This window comes from Lasiodiplodia theobromae, assembly GCF_012971845.1.
Source record: "Lasiodiplodia theobromae strain AM2As chromosome Unknown scaffold_75, whole genome shotgun sequence".
NCBI classification, from domain to species: domain Eukaryota; kingdom Fungi; phylum Ascomycota; class Dothideomycetes; order Botryosphaeriales; family Botryosphaeriaceae; genus Lasiodiplodia; species Lasiodiplodia theobromae.
The window spans coordinates 1-26,577 of NW_023336558.1; the positions used below are offsets into that span (position 1 = coordinate 1).

Sequence of the window (26,577 nt, forward strand, 5' to 3'; positions counted from 1 at the left end):
GGGGGGGGGGGGGGGGGGGGGGGGGGGGGGGGGGGGGGGGGGGGGGGGGGGGGGGCGGCGGTTTGTGGAATACAGGGAATCCAATTGCAGGAACACCATTCCGCGCTTTCGAGTCTGGCGCTATACGCGCGGGTCGGCTCGTGGAGATGGTTTCCTGTCCATCGCCTGCTACTTCTCCTTTGGTGCTTTTACGTGGTCAATGTGCTGCTCCTTTTTGAAGAGCCCACCTCTCCACCGCTTGCGAGGCGAAGAAACTTGTCTCTTGCTCGAATCCATTTTCAAGTGGGCTTGAAGGGTACCGTGCTGAAAGGTAGAGCCCAATCTGTGTCCGGTGGTAAAGGGGGAGAGGAGGACATGTGAGCAATAGCCTACAGATCTTGGCCTATATACCGAACTTTGTACACATTGGGCCTGAGCAATCAAAGTGTATGTGCATGCAGCAAAGGGGGGGTGGAAGAGTATGAGCAAGGTTGGTTGACTATGCTATTATTATTAAGAGTCCAGAAAGAGTGAAATTAAAGCAAGCCACCGCTCTCACCACTCCACGCTATCACCAGAGTGACGGACGAGACAACAGGGGGTTCGTCGTCGTAGTCGATTACCCGAGCCTCGGAGCCGAGTAGGCAGGCAGAGAAGAGCCGGCACTTTTTGCTGTTGCTTTAACCGAATCCTTGGCCCAGCCGATGACAATTTTCATGCGAGATGATGCATCAATTAACTCCCCCCCCCCTTCGTCTGTGTACGCAGTACGAGAAAAGGGTTGGCGGAAATTTTTCCATGGGGCGACTCGTAAAAGGTGCCATCTACTTGCGGCGTCGTTGGAGGCGCGGCGGCTGTGGATCTGCGCCTCTCAACAAACACACGGCCCGTGCTTTCTCGCTCCCTCCTGCCCCGGCGAATGCGTAATGGCGGCGACCTGGAGGCAAGATTGAGGCACAGAAACCAGAGCCGAGCGTCGGCAATGGGTGGCGGTGAGCAAGACGTGCTTTGGGGAGAAAGGCATCTCTTGTGTTGTGCATAAAGTTGTGCATCCCTTCCGAGCGTGGTCTAGCGCGGAAGGGTGGGCGAATGCATAAGCATGGCTTAGCTATACTGTCCCGCCGCCCTCCGCGCGCGGAGCGGAAAAGAAGGCTCAACGCCAGAGTAGCGGTGGCGGTGTGCGCTGGAACGCCTTCTTTTCGTGGAGTGCGCGCTTTTCGGACGCTGCTCTGGCACTGCCCAAGAGAGGCGGTGTCGTGGTTGGATGGCTGAAGAGAGTGATGAGCGGGACCCCGGAGCCGTTTGAAAATGATGAGGCGAGCGCGACTGAAGAACACACGACTCCACCAGCCGGCTACGTAGCTGGAACTAGCCGTGTCTGACTCCCCCGATGGATTGATGGAGCGGCGCCGTCAGTGCCGTGACGTGGACGAGTTGTTGTGCTGGTCGACTGATAGTCTATCTCACGCTGGCTGGCCACAAGGAACCTTGTCTGTCTTGTCCACGACGACGATTTCCACAAATGCGTAGTCCCTGCATGGGTTCGGTCGTCGTCAACCAACGAAGCGGTGCTCGGCGATTATGCAAGGCCGTTGGGAGGCTGGGACTGTGACTGGAAACGGGCATCGGAGGTTGGGCTGCAGCGTGCTGCCTTTTTCTTTTCGTTTTCCACTTGCTTAACCGCCCGCGCTCTGGTTGGTCGATTGTTTTCTCCGACCACTTCCTACTCGCTGAACGACTCGCATCCTGGCATGCACTTCGGCTTCCGCAGCCATTCGCCTCGTCTCAGTGGTCTGAACAGCGTGTAGGATTCTGAGGAGAAAAGCAAATCGATAAAGCGCAGCCCCCCGGTCGTGTGGTCTCACTCCACGCTCTGCTTTACCACTTCCGTCCGGGGCTGGAGAATTGGTTGCTTGCCGGGTGGCTGGCTGACTTACGTAGACATGCCACAACGGCAAGCGGTTTCCTGATCGAGGCTCGCTTAACGTCGATTGCATGCAATCACAGAAGCAAAAGGAGAGCAACAAAAAGCAACGGGCAGCGGCAAGGCCCGTCGGCTGGAGGCTGCCGGACCCTGTGTCTGGGAAAAAGGGACCTCACCGCCGCAAGAAAAAGCATCACGGCGCGGCATGCTTCGAGAAACACGGAGTCTGAGACAACTGTTGCCAAAGAAAGACGGGGACACCATGTGACTGAAGTTTGACGCAATGCACGGCGAAGATCCGTGTGAGTGACGGGCTGTAGGTAGCAGCAGTTGCTGCGACGTGTCTTCGACGAGGAAGAGCGGTCTGCTCCGTTTCAGTCTCATCAGTGCGCGCTGCATATACAAAACATGTATGTGCAACGTCCTGTATCCTGACCGCAACCTCTCTCTTGCTCCGATAAGCGAGATGGAAAACGGGAAGGACGCCTCGGCCAAGTAGTTCTCGAACGAAGTGGTTCCCGGGCGGCTTCGTCGGGCCTGAGGATCTCTCACCGGTCGTCTCGCAATTTTTTTCCCGGATCCTTCTCTCTGCCACGGCGTCGGAAAGCACCGCTGCTCAGCTTCGGCGAAGGAAAGAGCTGTGAGGTGCAGCAGAGAAGGGGGCCGTTATGCGGCTGTGCGGCTGGCGTCTCGTGACGTCGTCGTCGTCTTCGAGATGCTTACTACGCAGCGTCTTTTCTGCTTACTGATCTTCTCATGGTGAGTTCAGCACAGCCACATGGTCCCCACCGCAACCGCGGACGATGGGAACGACGCCATACCGCCGGTGATGAACAGTGTTGCAGTTGGCTGGCCACATGATGCCACAACGAGCCCACACGCTCGAACCAGAACCAGGTTTTTTCTTGGATGGAGCTGAAGAGCAGGTGTTGTGGTGTACGCGTTCTGCTTTCCCCTTGGCTGCTTTGAGCTGACCGGAAAACATGAGTTGTGGACTAGTCGACGATGCTATTCCTGGTGTTGAGCTTGTTCTGTCACATGCATACGCGTGGCTCACGAGAGGCGGTGAAGGGGCAGTGTGGAGCAAAGCGCCCAATGGCGGCGCTTCCACCACCAGCCACAAGGGTTTTGCGTTTCTCGATCATCTTCGATGAAGCAGACAGAGGGCGCCTTCCTTTCCCTATCCGAACAAGGGCCGGCTGCCGGCAACCGGTTTATCATGACACGATCTGTGGCGAGGTTGATATGAGGCGGTGTCGAATGGGGAAATAGCGTAGCGTCGTCGTGGTGGGGAACTTCCTGGACGAGTTCCGTGTTCGATGTGGGGTGGACAAGTTGCTGTGCGTGCGCTGGCGCTTGCACGATCCCGTTGTGGTCTTCTGCTGGCCGTGTTGGGCGACGGCGAGAGTCATGGTGAGGGAGGCCTTGGTTGGACATGAACCGCCTTGGTCGTTTCGGAGGGCCGCTCCGAGCAGCCTTGCATGAATCAGAACGAAGTTCTAGAAGGCCTGCTTCCAAGGATGTCGTGCAGGTTTCGTCGCTCTGTTATCGGCAAGTGGGGCTTGGTGGGAGGCCGAGTGAGGAAGGCAGGATGGTGGTGTGGTGGCGGTCTGTCTCTGCTTGCCCCATCCGGCATCGCGCCTGCTCTCTCGGAGACGAGACGGAGCGGATCGACGCGGGCATTGTGTCGCCCGCCCGTGCAACTGAGCGGTGAGAGGGTGCGAGCGCGCAGGCAGGTGGCCTTTTTCTGCCGCCTGACGGTCGGTGAAGGCTTACTCCCTCGGGAAGGTGGTGATGAGACGGGGGGGAAGAACGTTCAGAAATGCAGCGTGGGCGAGGTTCAGATCTTATGCCGCCCATCACGTTACCCATTCGTCGACGAGTTCCCTCTTGCGTGCCCTTGGCTTGTATTCCATGCTGTAGATCCAACCTTATCAATACCCCAAGTCCGATTGAACGGACACTGAAGCAGGAAGACGCCTTCTGTCCAGCAGCAGTAAACACTCGACCATGCGCCTTGCTTTGTGTTCACAACGGCAATGTCACGATAATCGAATCAACAAGCTGAACGCTTCCTGCTACTTGGGTCTTGATACTAAAAGAAGTGCTTCATACACTGTACAAGTTCGCCTGTCCATGTAGCTCCCTCTCGCATTCAATGAGAAGCACCTTGGCCGAAAGAACGTGCGCCTTGCACCCTTGAAAAATGAGGAGTGACATACCGAAATACCACAAAACTCCGTCACTAATGCTTCCTCCGGGCCTGGGAATGCCGCTTGCGCCTCTTCCTGGGCTGGGCTGGGATCGTGAATTGAAGCGGATCTGGCTCCACGCTGGTGGAATTCCTCTTCTTCGCATCCCTCACGGCATTCTTCAGCGAGTTGCGAGCCTCTCGTGCCTGGTCAAGGAGAAGCTCGGCCTGCTTGCGAAGATGGCCGTAGTCGGGCTTCGACCGGCCGTGGGTTCTGAATGACTTCTCCAAGGGTGTGACAACGATCTTGTTGAACTGACTATTGATTGACACGAATTCGGTCTTCGTTTGGACTTTGTATCAGAAGCGTCAGTCACCTCTGTCCAGATGCACATTGAGGACTGCTCACTCGTTTTCTCAGGCAGCTCAGCATCTTGTTCCAGCAGTGCCTGCACCCGCCTTGGTTCGCCCTTGAACAGCCGACGGATGTCATGCTCGCCCGTCCGGACGTTCCCTCCCTCCTCCTTCAGCAGCTTGTGCAGCTCCAGCGCCGACCCCTTCAGTCGCGCAATGCCGAAAAACGACGCGACGGGGCTCTGGTCCTCCTTGATCCGCATCAGCAGGTTGCACGCCCGCTTCGAGTTGCTCCGAATCGTCGGCGCCGCATCGTTGCTCTTCTCCCGCGACGGTAGTTCGGGCGGCGGCTCCTGGGCAGGAGCAGCTTCTCCTGCTGGAGCCTCGGCGGCGGGCTCGGGCGCAGGCCCATGCCTGCGGTGCTTGAGGATGGACTTGGGCTTCTTGTGGCCGCGGCTTTCATGCTTGGGAGGCATGGTTGCAGAGAAGTGTTGTCATGGCGCGGCGGCCGTGACGCACAAAAGTCACCTTTGAAACCTCTCCACACCGGGGCATCGTCGCAGCGAAGAGATAAATAGACATTTTCTCAGCCTCATGGCGAAATGTTCGAGCCAGCGCAGCTGTGCATGAACCGGGGACATGTGATTGCAAATGATGCAGATAAGACGAGTGATGAACACGCTCGGTTGCGTGAGGGACTGCCTATTCAGACACCTTGCAGCTGCAGCTTGGTGCAGCGAGGGCCAATGAGGAAATAGAGCGGCTTACCCCGCCAATGGGCGACTAGTCGATGGGTTGATTCTACCCTCACTCGTAAAGATGATCTGCTCGACAAAGGGTGCGCTACGTGTAACGTGCAGATGATTGTTGTTGAGAAACGAACTTTGAGAAATCCCAAGTTTGACCTGTCTCAAAGCTGATAGAAGAGAAGCGTCCCGACCCGAAGCCTCCTTCGCGCAAGCGGCGTCAGTGACCTGCAAAGCGTCTCTTCCACTCTGGACTATATGTAAGGAACAAGGACGTACCACGGAAGCAACGAAGATATGCAGAGAGCTTGAGTCCGCCTATCGAAAAGCAAGAAATGCAGCAATAACATCGCGTGTATCAACGCGGGGAAGTTGATAGACCCGGCCCCGCGTGAACCCCGCCCCTTCCCGCTCGAATCACAGCTGGAGTACTATTAGCTCGCATTTCTCCAGTGGTGATCAGCCACCATAGATTTGGGGGATAGCTCACAAACATGCTTCTTCGTGGTGCGCCGTGTTTGACTGTTTTCTTGCTCTTCAAACATGGATATTTCATCCCTGCAGTGGCATTCCCACCAACTCCAGCTCCGATCTTACCATCACATAGATCCAATGCGCCGTCCTCGGTTCATGCACCAGCCCACCACTACCCGGCTTCGCTCCTTCCCCTCCCACCTCGACCATCTCCTTCCTCTCCAACCGCCACAAGCGGCCTGGATGCACAAATCCCCTTTCCAACAGCTCAGCGTCCAGCCTACCCTCGTCGGCGCGTACGGGGAACGGCTCGAAGAAGGGGAAACGTTGGCCGGAGTAGGATAGGGCGATCCAGCGGCCACCGGGCGGGACGAGGGCAGCGAGGTGAAGCGCGAGAATGTGCAGGGGGTGGATTTTTGCGGTGGAAGAGGAGGACGACGACGGCGGCGGGGGAGAGGGCTGGAGCGGGTGCGGCAGTGGAACAGGCACGTCGTCGCCGCAGCTGATGGCGTCACAGGTGCTCTTGTCAACAACGATATCGTAGCATCCTTCCTCCTCGGCCAGCGCGCGGATGGATGGTAGCGAGAGCAGATTCAGTGTGCTCCACTGCATACGATCGGTGCAGTCGTGCTCCTCTGAAGAGCCGTCTTTCTTCCCGGCGTTGATGGCTTTCTCGCGAGCAGTGGCCGAGAAGACGTCGCGCTCCCAACGCGCGCCAAGCTCGACGGCCACGCGCGAAAAGTCGGTGTTGTGGATTTGGCGCGGGTTCTCCACGTGCGAGCGCAGGTGCAGCGAGAGTGCCGACGTGCCGCAGCCGATGTGCAGCAGGCGCGGGCGGGGGGAAGAGGCGTGGCTGAGAGCTTCGGTGATGGGGCCGTCCAGGCAGTTGGCTGGGAGGAGCCATTCGAAGGCCGACGGGTTCTTGGTGAAGCGCTCGTCCCAGTAGTCAGGCTGGGCGAAGGGTGGCGGGTCCTTGGCCATGAGGCAACGCAAAAAGTAGAGCAGAAAGAAGTAGATATGACGGACCAAGGAGAGGACTGGTGGAGAAAATGCGTCAGACGCTGGACGACTCTTGATCATAAACTGAAACGAAACATGCCTTTGTGCATCATGTAAGCTCTGTCGGTGCGTGAGACATTGCTTCCTCAGGTGTCCTCTACCTATACGCCGTCTACCAACCCGGAGCATTCGAAAATACAACCTACCTAAATGACGCTGGAACGCGGGAAATAACGGAAGACGGCAAGAGCAAAAGACGTTGACAAGCTCAGAAGTTACAGTCCCCTCTCGCAACCGATGGCTAGCGTGAAGAATAGCAAGGCCCCAGACGTAACTATGCCTCAGCCCGTTCTTGGAAAAAATAACATGTGTGGGTAGTTGAAGCTATCGTCTGGACGAAAATGTCGAATTTTTTACTACCCACAACATGAGCAAAAAACAAATCCGCGCTAGCCATCGGCTGTGAGAGGGGACTGTATAAAAGGGTTTGAAGGAAGTCGATCCCCGAGCTTCACTCCGGCCGTCTACACGCACCACCTCCGCACCAATTTTCCCGCATCTTACCACTGCCCGCGCTATCCATCACCGCGGCTTCGACGAAAGCTTCCCGCCCACCATGGCATCCGCCCCAATGCCGCGCGCTCTCGTGCGCCTCTCCTCCGCACACTATCTCCGCACATCCGGCGCCCTCTTCTCCCTCCGATCCACCCCGGCACAGCTCCTCTTCCGCCGCAACTACGCCGCCGCCAAAAACGATGACTCTAAGCCGCGCGTGCTCGAGAAGCCGGACAAGTTCCGACCGCCGTCGCATCCGGCGAGGATACCCTCGAGCCGAAAGAGGCCGCAGTACACATACGGCCCGCGCCTGACGGACGAGGAGCTGGCGACGCAGAAGCGCAAGCAATATCCGAACATGATGCCGCCCGAGGGCAGCTTCATGCATTGGTTCCTGACGAACCGAATGCTGCATGTGTATATCTCGCTGGTGCGTTGGAACAGCCAAACCGAAAAGGACGCCGGTGCTAACGAATTGCTCGACACAGGGCGTCCTCTTCTCCCTCGCCTTCTACGTCTTCCTCATGAACTTCCTTACCTCCACCCCCTACCGCGACCTCCTGCCCGAGCGCTCCGAGCTGCTCACCCACCCGCTGCGCTCGCTGCACCAGTTCGGCCAGGTCTACAAGATGCACGCCGAGCATGTGTCGCAGGAGACGGCCGAGAAGCGCAAGCGCAAGGTCGAGGACGTCGACAAGCGCGCCGAGTTCCGCCGCGCCCACGGCATCGACGAGGAGAATACGAGCCTGCTGCGCGGCTGGCTGGGCGAGCCCCACGAGAAGAAGACCGAGGTTGTCGAGCCCGAGGTGCAGGATGCCCAGAGCCCCGTTGCGAAGGAGGAGCAGTTCAGGGATTTTGAGGGCAAGCAGCAGCGCAGGCCGGTGAAGAAGTGGCTGGGCATTTGGTGAGACCTGGGACTAGGTATCTGTACCAGTTGTCGGCTTGTGTGGGACGAGACTGGAGTGGTGTGTGTGTGTATAGCGGGCTTTTGTTTTTTTCTGCATCAACTGGAGTAAATGGAGCCTATGGAGCAAAGATTTGGACGGGTACGCCGATGGTATACTCCTCTCTTACGCGTCAAGACATGCATATAGCGCACCGTGGCAAATAGGAAGTTTGGCTTCTCAATGTGAATAAAATATTCTAGGAGTTCAAGATGAGTGCTACACCCGAGAGGCAGCCAATTTAGAGAAGTGAATCCTGAAGAAGCATATGTACAGCCTGCCAACTCCCCATCCAATTCGTATCTTACGTAGCCAACCCTTTGTACCTTTCATGCATCTTCTCGTCATTACGTTATCCATACCCAATCGTCATTCTTCAAGCTCGTAACCATCGTCAGTCCAAAGTATGCCCCTCAGTTTCCAGCAATTCTCAACCACCCAAAAAGCAATCCACGAAGAAACCTGCACTCTTCTCTACAAGAACCACCCCACGATCGGAATCAGGCCCCTCCTCCCCGCGCCCGCTGCATTCGGCGACGCTACCGTCGTGCTCGCGACAATGATGAAACCCCCACCAGTCCCCGTCGACGCGGTGCTCGGCAGGACAAAGCTCAGGCTAGTGCTGCTCGCGGCACCCGAACCAGTGACGGTGGTGACGCCGACGCCAGCGCCCACGGTGGAGCTCGCGCTGATGCTACCGGTGCACACGGCGCCCGACGGGCAGCACGCGACATGGCCGGCTTGGTCGACGGCGCAGTTGCTGTCGCGGTGGCAGCACAAGCCCGGCGCGCCGAGCGCCGCGCAGGCCGAGTACGACTGCGGACAGGTCGTGCCGCCGCCGCCGCTCGAGCTGGAGCTGCTGCTGGCTTGGCGCTTCAGCTTCTTGAGGAGTTCGTAGTCTGGCGCCGGCGTCGTGGTCGGGGCGATGGCGCTGTCGCTCTCGGCGGAGGCGGGCGTGGGTGCGGTTGACGGCGGTGCGGCGGCGGGTGTGGCGTGGTGGAGGAAGGGGATGTTGTCCAGGATCAAGCCGGGTAGGAAGGGCGAGTAAGGTGTTGGAGGAGCGGTGGTGTTGGGCTCGTCGTTGGCGGGCGGGGGTGCCGAGTCGGCGCCCGGGAATGCGCTGGCGCTGCTGCTGGTGGCGAGCAGCGTGACGGCGAGGAAGAGGCGTAGTGATGTGCGCATTGTGAGGATTTGCGGCTTGTTTGGATAGAATGTGGGATTGCGCAGCTGCAGTGTGGACGAGACCGCGGTGAGAGAGCGCCTTACTGGTGTGGTGAGCGTCGGGATGCGGTGATGTAACGAGCGTATGCTATGTTTCTACAGAGGCCGTGAGATTAGCTGTATGAGTAAAGTTGACGGCGCGTCACTTACCAAGCAGACTGAACGTTAGAATTCCTGGGGGGAAGAAGAGTGGACAGAGCGGTGCGGTTTTGCTCTTGGCCGTTCAATTATCGGGCGGCTGGACTTTGGGGCTGGGGACGACGGGTGGATCGGCAGCACGCCTCTCCCCTTGGCCCCTGCTTTCCGCCCGCACGTTGTCTCAAGCCTTGGCTCCCACGTCACCACCTGCTGTTCTCGTCTTCTCGCTCACTGGCGCATGTGCTCTCAAGGCCGCGCGTTATGCATCTTGGGCCTGTATTTGTCTGGGCATCTCTTATCCGCTCGTGGTATTCTTCAATCATCCCCTCCCTCTTGAGCCCAGACAGGCGTCTATCCGCGCGAGCCTTCGGCTGGGATACCCTTCTGTATACCAGATCCAGGAAAATCTTCGGGCCCAGCATCGACGACGAGCACCCCATTTTTCTATTAACCATTTATTTCATTCTTTGTGAATAAAAACTATACGTGAGGGGTATCAATCCAAGCCACTACACTTGTCTACTTCGAATAGTCGCGCGTCTCGGGTAAAGTACTTCCAAAGTTACCAACTCTTTACGTCGTATACCGATCCAACTCCTCATCTGTCGGCATACACTCAACCAAATCTCCATCGCCCCTGTCCGCATTACACCTCGCGCTATACATGATGTTGAACGTGATAAACCTTCGTCCATCATGCGCAGCACCAGTACCCACCTTCTCCTTCCCAACTGTCTTTTGCTTGTAGGTTTTCAACTCTCCTTCACCCGCCTTCCCCCAATTCATCCCATCTACCAAACTGCTATCCGCCCCATCTTCACGGATGACCCGTTGGTGATGGAACAGCTCCGGTGCCACGCTCACGCACCTCAGACCACCTTTCTCCTCTCCCTTCGCACACCCTGCGCCGACTTCGTTATCAAAAGCTGCGCCGCCGCCGCTCGCGAGCTCGAGGATGCGCGCCGCGCCGGGACGAGTGACTGCATATGCGTATGTGCACGTGGGGCCCGGCGAACGCATGATGCTGCGCGTGCCGTCTGGCAGCGGCGTGTAGGCGTAGCGGTCTGCGAGCGCGCGCAGGCTGTTGGCAGGCGGGAGTGACGCGGCGTCGTCGAGCGTGTCCAACTGGCGAGAGTGCGGCGTCTTGACCGAAGCGCAGTGGCCGAGCCAGAGGATGTCGTAGGCGAGGGAGTAGGGCAGGGTCGAGTTATTGTCGCTGGTGGTGTCATCGTCGTTGTCGTGCAGGATCTCGCGCACCAGCGAGGGCACTGCCGCATTCGGTGCGAGCAACTTCCGGATGCGAACGTCCCAGTCGGCGTCGTCCTCTAGGATGAGGGCGGTGCTGATGTTGTGCGCGAGCACGTACTTGAGCGCATCGAGGTGCGCCAGCCACGCCTTTGCGCTGCCTATGCGCGGCGACTCGCCAGTCTTCGAGGTATGCTGCATGAACGCGCGCAGCTCGTCGTCCGGAATGCGTCGCGACTGGTGCACCTTGACTTCCAGGCCGGTCCGATGCGTCGCTGCGAGGAGGCCGCGCTGCCGCCATGCGCCCGGCGCGGAGGCATTTTCCGAGGAGATGGCGATGATTGTTTGAAACTATGCAAACGTGACTTTAGCCAGAGCGGCATTCTTACACCCTGCAAGGCATGACGTACGCCGAGCGTTGAATTGGCAATATTGGCGTTTGCCTGTCCATCGACGAGCGTCTCTGCTATCTGTACAGGCTGTCTAGCGCTGAGAAGGTGGAAATGCCACAGAAGCAGTAGGGTTACGCCAGCAAAGATGAAGACGGCCCGGCCCGGCCTTAGCGGAAGGCGGGAAGTCGGGAGAAGCATCTGGTTCGTCAACTTGTGCTGCACATAGTCATACTGTGGTGGAACGGCGACGCAGATAGGGCAGGCAGTGGCGGGAGGAGAATTGGCAGGGAGAGTACGCTTGTCGTGAGCAGCCGTGACAACGTCGTAGAAAGCGAAGTCGAGGGGCTGTGGTTACACAGTTGTTCCAGCGGATCCGCGCTTATCCGGATACTTAGCCACTGGGTGCCCGCGTGATACCGTCCCGTCCAGATGTGGCAACGTCGTGATACCGAGGCTGAGGACGATGTGAGGGAAGTCGTGAGTGTCTCCTCCACACGGAGGCATATAGCCATCGCCTATTTTTTTTCCTTTCCACTAGAGTCGTCCGAGCTTTCCATTAGCAGCGCAAATTCGCACGAACACTCGATAAAAGTCGGCAATATGACCTGCTCCATAGGGCTAGAGCGCAATTTTTCGGTGGTTCCCACGTTGTGCACGTTGCTTACCCCACAACGCTACCCTTATCTGGACCCCTGTTCCGAGTGACCCGACAGAGCCTAGTCCCGACGCCTTCCGTCCGAAGTGTTCTTCAACACCATTTCTCAGACACAGGATGTATGCCTCCTGCGAGGGCAGGCGTCTCGTTCCTGACGGGCTCGGTTGAAGCAAAAGGAAGCGGTGTATCCACCAGTCGGCGGTGCACGTCGTTCTGTCCTTATTACCTGCATGCGTTTCGTCTTTGGGTATCTCAAATGCACACTAAAGCGACGAAAGGCATGAGCAGGAGCACGGCCAACGCTATTGGTGGACAACGCTATTGTGGGCGCACGGATATGCACTCACGGTTCAACGCCAGCCGCCAACTCTGCCCTCATCCCATCTCTCCTTTCTCTCTCTTCTCAAATACGCAATCTTTTTGCCCTCCCTGATCCGTCTCACAAACTCTGCGACCTCTCGTTCGGTGGCTTGCCCGCCGCCCTCGCCCTCGAGGAAGCTCTCTTCTAGACCGCGGCAAAGCGATTCTTGCTCTGTGATAGAAGTGCTCAGCCTCTGGTAGAGTGCAGGCGGGCTGAAGTCCTTGAGAGCAGCATCCTGCTCGGCTTGCTTCGCACGCCACTGTCCCTCGAGGGCGCGAAGGCTAAGCAGTCGGGACTGGGTGTGTTGACGCTGGTGCTGCAGATGCGACTCGAGGTTCTTCAAGGACTCTGCCAGTGCTATGTTGGCAGCCAGAGCCTCGCCTAGGGGCGCGGTGGATGCGGCAATGGAGGGATGGGCAGTGCCCGGCGAGTGAGCAAGTGCTTTCTGGAGCTCGGGGCTCTCAAGAACCGCCTGGAGGTCAGCCGTGCTACATGTAATTGTGAGCATTGGACGATCCGCATCACGCATTGAGGCAATTTCGCACTTCTTATCTTTCAGCACATTCGGCAGCCAGCCCTCTTCGGGCAGTTCAATCGGCGGTTGGCGGTCCTCGACAGCCGGCTGCTGGCCGCCGTAAGTCTGAGGCGACTGTGAAGCTGGACCGGCCTGCGCCTGGGCTATCTGAGCGGGTGTGGGGGGTAGCGGCGGGCCTGTAAGCGGCGTGCCTCTTCCGCTCGAGTGAGCTGAGGGCTTCGGCGGCGGAGGTGGCGGTGTGGAGGCATCGAAGTGAAATTGGGCCTGGGACTGATGCGGGGAATGGTACGACATGAGCGTGAGCGGTGAGGGCGCGGCGCGACTCGAGAGAAATGAGGAGGGATATTGGGAGCGCTGCTGGACTGCTACTTCAGGATGTCTCCATGTTGTCCCCGCGGTATGACGCGCGCCTCCATCTGAGCTGGGCCAGGCAGGAACAACAGTTTCGCCGCATCCGACCGCCAAGCCGCCGTCGTCGATCTAATGGACCCTGGCCTAGCCGGCGCGCAAGTCGAAAGGAGCACGTCGTCAACGCGTCGTTCCTCATCAATAATATCGCACCTGGCTGCGAGGCTCAATGCAGAAGATACAGCGTTGCTATATTTGTGCGCCTCCTTATGCGCCGAAGGGTCTGGCCGGCAGAGACAGCGACAGGACAGGAGGCCTGCGCTGAGGCCTCCCCTGACGAGGCATGATCCGCGGGCTAACGTGGCTGGCGAGCTTGGAAATTACACGCCCATTAGCCGCGCCGATGCATCGAAAGACATGAAACAATTCGCCAGCTGCGGGCCGGGCCAAATGAATTGTGCACAGCAGCGGCCTAGGCGCCGGCGCTTCTGGGCCTCTCAAGCAGCGGCAGGCGTGCTGGCTGCGAGACGCGGCGGACGTGGGTCGCGCGCGCCTGGACGGGAGCGCTACCTGAATGGCGCGATTGACGACACGGGCAGGATCGCAGTGTGGGCCGCGATCGCGCTGCAGCACTTGGTGGTGATGCACCTCATTGCCCAGCGCGGCTCTGGTGCGCTTGGGCGACGCGTAGGGAAATGAACGCACAGCCAAGAAAGGGGATCTCTGGAGGCTTGGCCCGGCGCAGGAACAGCGGCCGGCCTCTGCTTTGCGCGGCCTGGCGTCCTTTAGGGAAGCCCCGTTGCCTGCGAAGCGCCGTTCTCCGCAGTCCCAGGCAGCCCAGTGCCCCAAACTAGCAGAGAGCTGCGGACTGCGCCAATCAGCGCCCTGCCCTGGCCACAGCACGCGGCTTGGCAGCTCCCAGACCACCTCCGATAGCACTGCGGAGTGCGCGCGCATCTTCCTCAAGCCTATCCCCTTCCCCTTCCGCAAGAGCGCCTCGGGACGCCAGAGTCTGGAAGGAAGAGATTCTCGTGTCCCAGACCGATTCGTGCAGCGGCCCTTCACTATCTCCATCTTTGCCCAATTGGAATTATGCATGCCGACACCCAGACTCCACCGTTCCGCCGCCGGGGCACCAATTCGTCTGAGACGCCCTTGTCGCCTGATATAGAAGCCCCTCAACTTAGGACCGCGTCGCTCGTCGGCATCACCACGCCCTCTTCTGCGACGTTTCGCGCTCAGACGCCTGCGAGCCCGACCGTTACATCACCTCCCGTCCGTCGCAAGCCGCTTCCCGCTAACGCCTCGCCCGTCGCCACGCGCTTCTCCTCCCAAAGCTATACCACGGGCCCCAGGATCGTCGAGAGAGGTCACACCCAGCGCGCCTTCTCTACTGACACCACTCCTCACCCCTTCGCTCGCTCCCAGGCAGTCTTCACGCCGCCCCTGACTGCAACAAAGGAAGAATTCCACCCCAATACACAAGAAAAGTACGTCAATGTATCATGGAGGAGAATCATCGCCGTTTCGGGGCGCCACATCAAACCGTAACTGTCTGGCTGACCCGCATACAGCTCTGCCCCCGCCAGCGATCCGCTTGACGACTACATCGCAGAGGACCGAGATCGCCCCAGGCGAGCATCATCGCAATACGGAGACCTGCTGCCCGTGGGAAATAATTCCCGGCCGGGTTATGATCGCGCGGCCAGCAGCTACCACACGGCTCAAGTTTCAACATCTGAATGGGATCCTGAAACAGTCCCGAACCACGCACACGGCCACGAACGGACCCCGACCATGTCCTCATATGATTCACAAAGAACCCCAAACTTGACACTTCAGATCCACGGAGAGGATGGCGTCACAGGCGACTTCCTCGACTATGACCAGCTCACGGACGACGAGGACCGCTCGCCAAAACCTGAGATGGCCACCGGCAACAAGTTCACTTCGTTCTTTGGATGGAAGTCTGGATCACAAAACGTAGCGAACGGCTCGCCTACCACCAACTTCTCTGGGGATTCCCCAGCGCCCAATCCCCAGAAGAAGACGCCCAAGGCGCTGGACATCCCTGCTGCCAACTCCCAGCAGTCGTACTTCACCGTACCCGGCACACCGCTCTACTCGTCCTCTCATAGCGTCAATGCACACGTCGAGGAGCTCGAGCGCGAGCTGCGTGAAATCAGTGCGGAATTGGCCGGCTCGATCAAGAGAGAGTTGGAGCTCGAAGATGAACTTGAGAGCTACAAGGCGGAAAACCCCACCGGGACGACAGAGAACCGGAGAACGAGCGACTACTACTCGGACTCGGGTGCTAGCTCCGCAAAATTCCCTATCGGCGACACCGAGGCGAGACTGGAGACGTTGGAAAAGCTGCGCCGGAAAGCAGAGCAAGACAGAGCGCAAGCCAAGAACGAGACTGCACAGCGACTTCAGGATGAGCTGCGGAGACGCGCTGACCTTGAGGCCCAAGTCCAGTCTCTGGAGGAGCAGCTCCAAGGGAATGAGAAGCTGGACGACATCAAGCGCCGACTTGCTGACGAGAAGCAAGCCAAGGAAAACCTGGAAGATCTGTTGGCAGCCCTACGCCAAGCCCACGACAAGGACCGGGGCGAAAGGGACAATCTGCGTGATGAAATCATTCCGCAGCTCACTGCTCGCCTGAGTGGTCTCGAAACTGGGGCAGGAGAGGTCGAAAAGCTGAGATATGAAAACACTCGCCTGCAGCAGGAACTCGAGTCCTTCCAAATGGAAATCCTTCCGGACCTCCGCACCCGCTTGGAGCAATTTAAGGACATGCAACAAGAAAACGCTCGTCTGCAATATGAGCTCGACAATGTCCGCAATGAAACCAACGATGCCCAAGCAGACCGCATCGAGAAACTCCAGGACGAGATCACCCGCCTAAAGCGTCAACTCAGTACCGTTCAAAATGAAGCAAATATTGCTGAAGTTGCTCAACTCCAAGCCTCGCAACTTCAGTCTCTTGGCGAGGAAAATTCTCGCCTCCAACAGGAGGTCCAAACCCTTCGCAACGAAAACCAGAGCTTGATCAACGCTCGCCGCATGCGACTTGAACTAGCACAATCATCGGACCGTTTCAACTCGATTTCCGAGGAAGGAGAGGAAGGCGCACCGTCTGCCTCACCGAAGATTGGTCTCTCGCGCTCCAACTCCCTTGCTCGCAACTCCGTTCAACTTCTTAAGCGTGGCTCTCGTAGTGGCACGCTGAGCGGCCTCTCCCGGTCGAACTCGGTCAAAGAGAAGGGCGAAGCCCCGCGCGATTTTGGAGAGAAGATGAAAGATGTCGAAGAACAGCGGGACGCCCTGCACCGTGCTCTTAAGCAGCTCCTAGCCCGCTACGAACAGCAGCAGAAAGATCACGCAAAGAAGATCAAGCTACTTGAAATGGAGAGAGACCGCGCGCTCAATGTGTCTCCCAGACGCACGGCATTCCACAATGAGGTCACCAACCTTCGTGCCGAAATCAACCTTCTGCGCAAGCGTGCAGATGATGCTCTCGATCAGAAGTGGCAAGTCGAGAAGAACCTTGGTGGTCTCCGCATGGACCTTGCGCGTGCCGAACTGGAAACTAGCTCGCTTCGCGATCTAATGGGCGAGAAGGACATGTTCGCACAAGAGCGGAGACCGTCTGCAGGTAGCGTCTACAGTGATGACTCCCAGGCACCAGTCACTTTGGAGCGGGCCTACAAGGAGCTTCAGACCCTCCATGCTCTCTCGCTCGCGCGCGTGAAAGGAATGGAGGAAGGAGAAGACGCGGCAGAAGCCGAGCGTGTCCTGGGTCTGCTCAAGCAGAGCATATCAGACGCGAAGGCGGAGCGTGATAACGCACTCAAGGAGGCCGAGACGTACCGTCAACAGGCTCGTGCGCTTCAGGAGTCGGAGGTTGCACACTTGGACAAGGAGCACTCTCTTGCGTCTGAACTCTTCGGAGCAGCCAAGAGGATGGACGAACTCGCCGCCCAAACACAGGCGCAGCTCCAGCAAAACGATGCTCTCAAACAACGTCTTGCTGAGGCTATCGGACGAGGTGAAAGCGAGCAGCGTCTCGCTGCGAAGCGCATCACCGAGATGCAAAGCAAGCTACGCGCGGCTGAGGAAAGCGTCTCGGTGGCGCAGAGCCAATCGGATGAGGCGCTCAACCCCCACGAGGATGAGCTGCGTGCTATCAACGACAGTCAAATAGCACAGTTGAAGCGCATGCAGAATGCCCGGGGTTTGCTTGATCCAACGAAACTTACGCCAGCACACAGTCCCCTGCCGAAGCCCCTTAGCCCTATATTTGTGCAGAGAAGCCCCAGGCTGGACATCACTTCGAGTGGCTTAGGCATCTCGATCCAGCAGGCAACGAAGACAGAGGATTTGGAGCACAAGGTGCACAACCTGGAGAAGGCCCTGTCCGACGCGGACAGAGAGATGGAGGAGGTGGTCAGCCGCATGAACATGGCGCAGATCGAAGTCGCAGAGCTGCAGTCCGAGAAGTGAGTATACCCGATGATTGAATGTTTGTGAGATATGTTTCTAATACTTCGGGTAGGGACGAGGCTATGCGCGAGACAAGAAGGCTGCAAGCCGAGATCACTGCCCAACGCGAGTTGGTCAAGGAGCTCATGAGCCAGCAGTCGGCATAAGCCTTACTTTGTGCCACACGCAATGTTTATCGTCCTCTCTCCGACGGGAGGCCTGCGATTTCCGTGTTCCGCATTGGGAGCAGCTGAGCAGGGCTCTCCTTACTTGATTGCATTGATTGGCGTTCTTGGATAAGTCTTGTCCCACCAGCACACAAAAAAAAAAACAAAATGGTTGGTTGGATTGGGAGCATTTCAGGCGTTGTTGTTTGTTGACGGTTGTTCTCAGCATCTTCTTGTTTACTTCTGCATGCCCGCCGCTTGTGTCGCTACCTCAGAGCTCAAGGTTGCCGGCCTTTTGTGCGATAGTTTTCCATATATTCTCTCAGCGTTCTCAAGCAGATGGCCACTGCTTGCTGCAACAGCCTGCATTTTTTCTTCTATCATTTGGTAATCATATAGACTGGTGGTTTGGCAGGAAATTCTGGGTTTGCATTGTTGGAGAGGACATCATCGCCAGTGGCTTGGTGGGTTATTTGGAAGCGTTCTGGTGGCATGTGAAGAGGTGTAATCTGGAAGCGGATGGCGATCGGAATCTGAAGAGGGTCGTGTTTACGATAGAGGTCCTTGCAGAGAGGCGAGTAATCTATCTTTTGGTTCGCCAGCTATGTGGTGTGGTGAGCATGACAGCTGTGTGACGAGCCGGGCAGACGCATGTTTGTCCCCTGCTTACGCCGTCCAATATTTGGCCTATTTGCGTGCCTGCATTCCCTATAGGCTGCTTTGGGGGCACTCGATTGGTTGAACAAATTTATCGGTACACGCTGTCGGGTGGTTCCCAAAGCTCCCGGGTCTCTGGATTGGGAAAACAGGAGAACGGTTTTGGAGGCGGTGGAATCCTGCAGCACTCTAGCATGCATAGGGGCTCCTGTCCACCGCCCATTGGCTGGACGGGCACGCAAGGCCGACGGTGCGCCGATGCAGAGGGGTCGACTTTGTGTGCATGTGTGTAGCTATATGTTAGTCTGCGTGTACCGTGAAACGTCGGCAAAGCTGGTGAAACGGCAGCTCTGGGCGGCGGCCGGGCGCCGCAGTCGGGCAGCGACAGCTCTGGGGCGGCGGGGTGGGCAGAGGCGACGGTCGACGGCGAGCCGGATTGAGGGCCTCTCAGCTCGTGGTAGACAGCTGCAGGCAACACGTGCTGCTGGTGGCAGGGCTGGCGTGCGGCGCCTTCCCAGGCGTGGCCAATCTGAAACCAGTCTGGCAGGCAGTTTTGGCCCAAGGGGCGGCGTGTCCCGGTATTGTTTTATCACCCTCAACCCGCGGTCCCCCCCCAAATCCCAAGCAAGACATCCGGTCCAATTCCAATTGCTCCAGATTGCTGCTGCGTAGCTTGCGAGGACCCCGTTCTCAAACCGCCCCGCCAGCTAGTCGCGTGCGCTCGGCCTGTCGCCCGCCGACCGCCTCCCGCCTCCGCGCTTCTCCCCCGTGCCCGCCGCAACCTCCTCTCTCCCAGGCCCGGCTCTCCGTTTGCGCTGCTCCTTGACACGCATATTTTGACCCACGTCCTCGCAGCTGGCCCGCATTGCCACCTGCCGAAGCGAATTCCTGCGTCCTGACAACTCGCGGCGCGATCGCCGTCGTCACGCTTTCTTCACACAGGTAGGGGTCCTGCTGGCTGCGCTGTCTCCTCCCCTCGTCACGCCTGAAGCTTACGACCACCAGGATTGTCCGGGATTTCCACCGTACCCGAAACGCCCCTCCCTGCGCTCGCAATGCAGAATAATCAGCAGAACCGCCTCCACCTAAACTTCGGTTTCAACAACGACCGGAACTTTGCCGCGGAGCAGGGCCGTGCATATCCCACCACGCCCTCCACTTTCCCCCAGCCTGTCTACCCGAACCAGAACGGCCAGCAGGAGGTCTGGGGCACCCAGCAAGCGAACAACGCCTACGGAGGTGCCGGCTACTTCATGAACGCTCAAGGCTACTCGCCACAGTACCAGGGCATGCAGCCCCCGCAGGCTGCCTACCGCGCCCCCCAGGGCTACAACGACGGCACCAATGGCCTTGTCCACCAGTTCTCTAACCAGAACCTGGGCACCCCTCGCTCCGGCAGCCCGTACGGTCGCCAGCCGTCGCCCAATCCCCAGCGCCCGCGCACTGCTGGCTCCTCGGGCCAGCAGCAGTATGGCAACTACCTGAGCGCCCACATGCCCGGTCAGCACCAGCCCTCGCTCAATGACGACGAGCCGCCGCCAAAGAACCCCGACAAGTACACCGACAACATCGTCAAGCGCGCCCGTCTGTCTACCGGCTTGGTGAGCGATTTCTTCCGCCAGAGCGTGCAGCGAGCTCGTGACAGGAACGCCAGGTAAGCCGCCGGCGGACCCCTTTCGCACAGGACAAAGCCATTGACGCACAGCAGAGCACTCGAGCTTGAACAAATCCTCTCGAACCCGAACATCTCAGAAGCGAAGAAGCAGGCAAAGATCCAGGATGTCCAACAAGCAGAGATGAGGTTCCTTCGCTTCTTGCGGACGCGCGAGAGACCGGAGAACTTTGTCACCGTCAAGATCATCGGAAAGGGTGCGTTTGGTGAGGTCAAGCTGGTGCAGAGGAAGAACGACGGTAAGGTGTACGCCTTGAAGTCCCTCATCAAGGCAGAGATGGTATGTATCGATATTGGCACGCCGACGTATCTCGGTACTGATGTCCAGTACAGTTCAAGAAGGACCAACTTGCTCACGTCCGCTCTGAGCGTGATATTCTCGCCGAGTCGGACAGCCCTTGGGTCGTCAAGCTCCACACCACTTTCCAGGACAACACCTTCCTGTACATGCTCATGGAGTTCTTGCCCGGCGGTGACTTGATGACTATGCTCATCAAGTATGAGATTTTCACGGAAGACATCACTCGCTTTTACATGGCTGAGCTTACTCTGGCCATTGAGGCTGTCCACAAGCTTGGCTTCATACATCGGTGCGAAATGCGCGGCCCCCAGAACGTGGTGGAGGTTTATTGACCCGTCGTAGTGATATCAAACCGGACAACATTCTCCTGGATCGCGGTGGCCACATCAAGCTCACCGATTTTGGCCTGTCTACTGGTTTCCACAAGGAGCATGAGGCATCATACTATCAGAAGCTCCTCTCGGGCAACACGCAAAAATCCTCGAACCGCGACAACCGTAACTCCGTTGCCATCGACCAGATCCAGCTCACGGTCAGCAATCGTACACAGATCAACAGTTGGCGCAAGTCCCGTCGTCAATTGGCCTACTCGACCGTCGGTACGCCCGATTACATTGCTCCCGAGATTTTTAGCGGAAAAGGTTACGACTATGGCTGCGACTGGTGGTCCGTCGGTACCATCATGTTCGAGTGTCTTATTGGCTGGCCGCCGTTCTGCGCTGAGGAGCCCCATGACACCTACCGCAAGATTGTTGACTGGCCTCGCAACCTGCACTTCCCGCCAGACCAGCAACTTGGCGCCGAAGCGGAGGACTTCATCAGGAGGTGAGCCCATTTTCTTTTTTTTTTTTGCCACCCCCTCAAACCCCATGAAACCCAGCCCCACTATTCCTATACAGTCGATCGTGCTGACTCTGGGCAGACTCATCTGCAATGCCGAGGACCGTCTGGGCCGCATCGGCGGTGGACACGAGATCAAGCAGCACCCCTTCTTCCGCGGGGTGCAGTGGGATGGTCTCCGCAAGATCAGGGCGCCGTTCGAGCCGAAGCTGCAATCCAACGTCGACACGCAGTACTTCCCGATTGACGAGATTGACCAGCACGACAACTCGGCGGCACTCCGGGCGCAGACTGCGCACCAGACCGAGGACATGGCGGCCGAGATGAGCTTGCCGTTTATCGGTTACACGTACAAGCGTTTCGATGCTTTCCGCGGCTCGTAGAGAGACGAGATATGCGGGAAAAGTAAAAGACAGAGCGAGCATGAAGGAGCATGTATTACGGTTTTTTCTTTTTTTTCTCTGGTATGCACGGGATGGGGTCACAGCAGAACAACTCTTTTATTCTCTTCCAAGTTTTCCCCCTTCCTCTACTAAACGCCAAATTTCTATATACTTGTGTGGTTTTCGCCGAGTCACCTATCGAGCCAGCCAGTTTAGCCAACACTTGGACGGGAACGCAGAGGAGGAAGAGCATGGTCTTCGATCTACCCACTGACTGTCCCCTTTCATCGCACGATACGTGGCTGGTGCTGTCGTTATTGTCATGGGGAGCACTTCCACATGAGTCGATGTGAGTGGTAAGTTTAGTGAGTGAGATGCTCTTGCTGTTGATCGATCGATGTGCATATGCATACAAGAGTTTTGTGGCTTCTTCGTCATCCGCTCTCATCGCCACCCAATTGTTTTCATGGAAATGGTCGTCATTCAATAACGGAAAGCCTGTAGAGCGACGACGCTTTTTCTTACCTCCATTTCCTTTCTTTTGCACGCACCAGGGCTCAAATGTTACACGGTTTATGTTGTTTCTTCTAATATTGATACGAGTCGCAGTAAGCAGGTATATGTATTCGAAGTAGAAAGAGAAAGAAAAGATCATGAGGCAACGAACTGGAAGTCTGAAGCTTGGGAGTTTATCTGTTGGTTCATATGTGGTCATTTCTTTGTTCTTTCCCCCCCTCCTCTTCCGGCACAATTGAGCTGTGCTCGTGCTCGGTCAACATGAAGATATGAATGCTGAACCAGAGGACAAGATATTAAAATTGGCAATCACCGGTTCAATCTTGGAATAGTTTGAATTACTTCGACGAGATGTGTGTCTAGAGAAAAACACTACCAGGAGCGTTTCTTTCCCCTGCGAATCAAGATCCGGAATCAACTCAAATGAAGCGATGTTGTCTTCCCAAAACGCCTTGTTTCTCCTCCGACGCTAATGCTCCTTTTTTGGTCCCTTGGAATCTCTAGAAATCATAGCTACCAGGACAGAGCTTATTCGTCCCATGGTCACTGGAGGCAGGGACCACGTGAGCAATGGAGACTTCTCTTCTTAACACATTGCATTGATCTCGACGGTGCAGAGGTCCTAGACCTGCTCCTTGGGATGTCTAGAGCCAATTGTGTCGAGTAGTCGCTTCACGCCTCGATGGCAACGTATCGATCACTCTGCCGATGATAGTTTAGATTCCAAGAGTCTTTGTCGTAACGAGGAAAAGGTGAACGGGAGGCCTAGCGTGCCTCAAATTGGACCATCCTAATGCGCGGCACCCGTTAGCAGCTACTCGAGATGATATGGCGGTGGGGCAATTAAACTTACCTGTTCGTCCGCTCCTTGTAGAGCACGCGGTGGCCGCACTCGCGGCACATAATCTGGTCGCCGCGGCGCAGGATAACCTTGGCATCGCAGTCGCCGCACAGGTAGGCAACTGGCTTGGTGGTGTCCTCGAAGGCAACACCGCTGCTGGCGCCAGCGCCGCCGCCGGAGCCACTGGGAGGGGGCTGGTAGGCTTGCGACATTGTTCGAGGTCTTGCGAGAAGTCCGCGGTGCTAGGAGGCGTTGAAGATTTCGAGCGTCGCGGTCTCGTTGTGGCGCGTGGGGTGGTAAGTTTGGAGAGACGGTGGTTCTTGGGTCGTTCTGATGACCAAAGAAAAAGAGGCGCCTTTCCTGTCAAGGCAGGCGGTGAAGTCCTTGTGCCAGGAAAAACGCTTACAAACGCAGGCTAATCGATAGGCCGACGTCGGAGGGCTTCGTCCTATCTTCCGCCACCGCATTCCGCGGGCCAAGCGCGATGACATAGCAAAGTGTGTTTGCGTTTTCTGGTGTGCCTTTCTCCGGGACGTGCTACTTCTTTCCTTTTTCCTTATCGTTTTAGCAGCTTTTTTTTGGGCTTCAAACCTCAATGTCGCGGGACCTGGCTGCCTAATATTCGTGGTTCTCGAGCGCGCGCATTGCCCCTCTTATCCATTCTCGAGTCTTCCACCTTTCTCTCACTCCCACCCGTTGCGCGAACGCTTCGCCGAAAATGAGCGCGATTCTCTCCGCTGACGACCTGAACGACTTCATATCACCCGGCGTCGCCTGCATAAAACCTATCGAGACCATACCAGCCGAGTCCAAAGATGGCGCGTCTGTAAGCGATCCACCAGCTTCCTACAAGATGACTGATTCTAACCGCCGGTTTAGAATCCCTACGAAGTTACGACTGAAGACAAAGTCGCCGCCGCGAACCCCCAGCCCGCGCAAATCTCGCTGACGGACTGCCTCGCCTGCTCGGGTTGCGTCACCTCCGCCGAGGCCGTCCTTGTGTCTCTGCAGTCGCACACCGAAGTTCTGAACACCCTAGATGCACACCCGGAATTGGCGCTGCCGTCACCGGTAAGAGGAGGTGGTGTGGCGAACGGCCGGATCAACGGCGAAGGCAAGATATTCGTCGCCAGCGTCAGCCCGCAGTCGCGGGCAACCCTGGCGGCGACGTTCGGTGTCAGCGAGCGCGAGGCCGGGCACATGGTCGAGCGGCTGCTGAGCGGGCCGGAGGGCATGCGCAGCGGCGGCGCGCACGGCAGCGGCTTCGCCTTGGTCATCGACACCAACACTGTACGGGAGGCGGCGCTGGTGCTTGCCGCCGACGAGGTCGCGTCCGCGCTGTCCTCGACGGCCGAGGGCGCTGCGTCAACGGTGCCGAAGAAGCCAATCCTGACGTCGGCGTGCCCCGGCTGGATCTGTTACGCCGAGAAGACGCACCCCTACGTTCTGCCGCACCTGTCGCGGATGAAGTCGCCGCAGGCGCTGGCCGGAACGCTGGTCAAGTCTGTGCTATATCGCAAGTTCGGAATCCCACCGGAGAAGGTGTGGCATCTGGCCGTTATGCCGTGCTTCGACAAGAAACTCGAGGCCAGCCGCTCCGAGCTGACCTCCGCTGCCTGGTTGCCCTCTTCCTCCAACCCTGTGCGTGATGTCGACTGCGTCATCACCGCTCGCGAGCTCCTCTCGCTCGCCCAGAGCCGCGGAGTCAACTTCGCCTCCCTTCCGCGCAAACCATTGCCTCGCTCCCAGCGCCAGCGCTTCCCCGACCCGGAACTCGACGCTTTCCTCTTCCCTTCGCCGAAAACTGGCACTTCTCAGAAGAACGCCGACCCCTTCGCCGTCGGCACCAGCGGCGGCTATCTCTACCACATTATGCAGACTTTCGCAGCCCGCCATCAGCCTGCCGGGTCGACATCGCTGCACATTGAGCGCGGCCGCAACGCCGACGTCGTCGAGTACGTGCTCAAGGACGTGACGACGGGACAGGTGATTCTCAAGACGGCGCGGTTCTACGGGTTTAGGAATATTCAGAACCTGGTCAGAAGGTTAAAGCCGGCGAGGGTGAGCAGGATGCCTGGTGCAAGGACGGGCGTGGCGAGAAGGCCGGGCGGTGCAAAGGCGGGAGCAGGAACAGGCGCGGGTGCCGAGACTGAGTATGCATATGTGGAGGTCATGGCTTGTCCTGGTGGCTGCACGAACGGCGGAGGCCAGATTAAGGTGGCCGAGGTGGCAGAAGTGAGGGGGGATGAGGAGGTGCTGGTCGAGGGTGGGGAGGTCCAGCAGCAGCAGAAGAAGCCGGGCCCGCAGGAGCAGAAGGACTGGTTGAGGAGGGTGGATGAAGCGTATTTTTCTGCATCGTCATCCGAAGGTGAAGAGGAGGACGAGGAGATGGATGCAGTGGAACGATTGATGGAGCTGGACGTTAATGGCGATTATCACGATGGTGATCCTATGGACGTGGACTCTGCGCCAAAGACGAATGGGTATACGAGCAACGGAGAGGAGGATGTCATCAACGGTATTTCGAGGAGAAAGATTTACACGTTCCTACGCCATTGGAGCGATGTCACCGGCGTGGACATGGCCGACCTCACGCAGACCAGCTACCGGAAGGTCGAAAGCGACGTGGGCAAGGCGAAGAAGGCGAGTGATGTGGAAAGAGTGGCTGGTTTGGCGAGCAGTATTGGTGGCGGTTGGTAGACTGGTATGGATCACGAGGTATGTTCTGCCGTGATTTTTCTGCATTTGGTTTGCATAGAGGCGTTGTGTGTTTTTCATGAAGGTTCTGGGAAGGACGGAAGGGGTCAATGCGCAATAGACGGATGTAAACGAGGGTGGCTAGGTGGGTTCTTCAGGTTTCGGTATACCCTTGTGGATGGACGTGTTCAGTCAAGGAAAATAAGTCAAATGAACTGCTATGACATATCCATTACCGTGGTGTGATGAATTACTTTATCGGATGGATCGCTAACTTGAGCTTTCCACGCTTCTGCAACAAGCGCAATTGCCTCTGGCGATTTCAACCTATGGATTGACTAACGCGAAACTCTGACCTGCCTTTGTTCCATTTCCCAACAAGACCAGGATCCTGAATGCCACTGTTTAAGGTGCATGAGGGAACGTCTCTTGGTGATGCTGCTCATACCTGTTGGTACTAGATTATGGAGTTACGCTTAATGAAGGGATGTAGGACTTTTCAAAAACGAAATTTGGTCACATGCATCGGTATCATTCAGGCTACATTTGGCGCTTCTTCTTCTTCTTCAAAAAGAAAACAAAAAAGAGCACAGAGAGTCGGGACGAAGAAACGACAATGTGATATTTTCTGCCGCATTGGTTCACTAGGCGAGAGGAAAAACCAACTGTCAGAATATAAGGCCATACGTCCACACTGAACTGTGTGGGGCGTCTCACTTTTGCAGTTCGACACCAATGTGGTCGATTTTCCAGCAAGGTCAACGTACGCATGTACTACAAAGTAATGTAGGGGACAGTAGGCCTCCCTTCACATACAGGTATAGTATATCTATCTTCTGTGCTGGGAGTGGCAATTCACTGATCTCCAAGGATTGAGGGTTGACAGCGAAACAATGCGGCAAGTAGACCAAGCATTAAGCCTATAGTTGATCCCATGGCCGAGCGCGTGTGTGACCT

General features: G+C 57.4%; 9 protein-coding genes across 9 annotated transcripts; 4 read left to right on the top strand and 5 right to left on the bottom strand.

Annotated features, from left to right (window-relative positions):
- Positions 1–4,148: 4,148 nt before the first annotated feature.
- LTHEOB_12762 (uncharacterized protein) lies at positions 4,149–4,924 on the bottom strand (the record flags this gene model as incomplete). Its single annotated transcript, XM_035509665.1, has 2 exons — positions 4,149–4,447; positions 4,504–4,924. The coding sequence occupies 2 exons, from the start codon at positions 4,922–4,924 to the stop codon at positions 4,149–4,151; spliced, it is 720 nt and encodes a 239-aa protein (XP_035363831.1).
- Positions 4,925–5,746: 822 nt separating this feature from the next.
- Positions 5,747–6,649, bottom strand: LTHEOB_12763 (Endothelin-converting enzyme 2-like protein; the record flags this gene model as incomplete). The annotated part of the gene is made up of 1 exon (XM_035509666.1): positions 5,747–6,649. The coding sequence occupies one exon, from the start codon at positions 6,647–6,649 to the stop codon at positions 5,747–5,749; it is 903 nt and encodes a 300-aa protein (XP_035363832.1).
- Positions 6,650–7,283: 634 nt separating this feature from the next.
- Positions 7,284–8,130, top strand: LTHEOB_12764 (MFS transporter; the record flags this gene model as incomplete). Its single annotated transcript, XM_035509667.1, has 2 exons — positions 7,284–7,652; positions 7,711–8,130. 2 exons carry the CDS (start codon positions 7,284–7,286, stop codon positions 8,128–8,130), a joined length of 789 nt encoding a protein of 262 aa, XP_035363833.1.
- A 510-nt stretch (positions 8,131–8,640) lies between these two features.
- Positions 8,641–9,348, bottom strand: LTHEOB_12765 (uncharacterized protein; the record flags this gene model as incomplete). The annotated part of the gene is made up of 1 exon (XM_035509668.1): positions 8,641–9,348. One exon carries the CDS (start codon positions 9,346–9,348, stop codon positions 8,641–8,643), a length of 708 nt encoding a protein of 235 aa, XP_035363834.1.
- Positions 9,349–10,098: 750 nt separating this feature from the next.
- On the bottom strand, positions 10,099–13,007 carry LTHEOB_12766 (Glycosyltransferase family 25; the record flags this gene model as incomplete). The annotated part of the gene is made up of 4 exons (XM_035509669.1): positions 10,099–11,121; positions 11,181–11,507; positions 12,261–12,666; positions 12,724–13,007. 4 exons carry the CDS (start codon positions 13,005–13,007, stop codon positions 10,099–10,101), a joined length of 2,040 nt encoding a protein of 679 aa, XP_035363835.1.
- A 1,146-nt stretch (positions 13,008–14,153) lies between these two features.
- On the top strand, positions 14,154–17,713 carry LTHEOB_12767 (Intracellular protein transport-like protein; the record flags this gene model as incomplete). The annotated part of the gene is made up of 3 exons (XM_035509670.1): positions 14,154–14,551; positions 14,636–17,563; positions 17,620–17,713. 3 exons carry the CDS (start codon positions 14,154–14,156, stop codon positions 17,711–17,713), a joined length of 3,420 nt encoding a protein of 1,139 aa, XP_035363836.1.
- A 1,712-nt stretch (positions 17,714–19,425) lies between these two features.
- LTHEOB_12768 (Serine threonine protein kinase) lies at positions 19,426–21,566 on the top strand (the record flags this gene model as incomplete). The annotated part of the gene is made up of 5 exons (XM_035509671.1): positions 19,426–20,024; positions 20,079–20,322; positions 20,376–20,632; positions 20,686–21,168; positions 21,266–21,566. 5 exons carry the CDS (start codon positions 19,426–19,428, stop codon positions 21,564–21,566), a joined length of 1,884 nt encoding a protein of 627 aa, XP_035363837.1.
- A 1,281-nt stretch (positions 21,567–22,847) lies between these two features.
- LTHEOB_12769 (Metallothionein-i transcription activator) lies at positions 22,848–23,135 on the bottom strand (the record flags this gene model as incomplete). Its single annotated transcript, XM_035509672.1, has 2 exons — positions 22,848–22,872; positions 22,936–23,135. 2 exons carry the CDS (start codon positions 23,133–23,135, stop codon positions 22,848–22,850), a joined length of 225 nt encoding a protein of 74 aa, XP_035363838.1.
- Positions 23,136–23,641: 506 nt separating this feature from the next.
- Positions 23,642–25,623, top strand: LTHEOB_12770 (Iron-sulfur cluster assembly associated protein nar1; the record flags this gene model as incomplete). The annotated part of the gene is made up of 2 exons (XM_035509674.1): positions 23,642–23,749; positions 23,803–25,623. The coding sequence occupies 2 exons, from the start codon at positions 23,642–23,644 to the stop codon at positions 25,621–25,623; spliced, it is 1,929 nt and encodes a 642-aa protein (XP_035363839.1).
- Between the last annotated feature and the right edge of the window lie 954 nt (positions 25,624–26,577).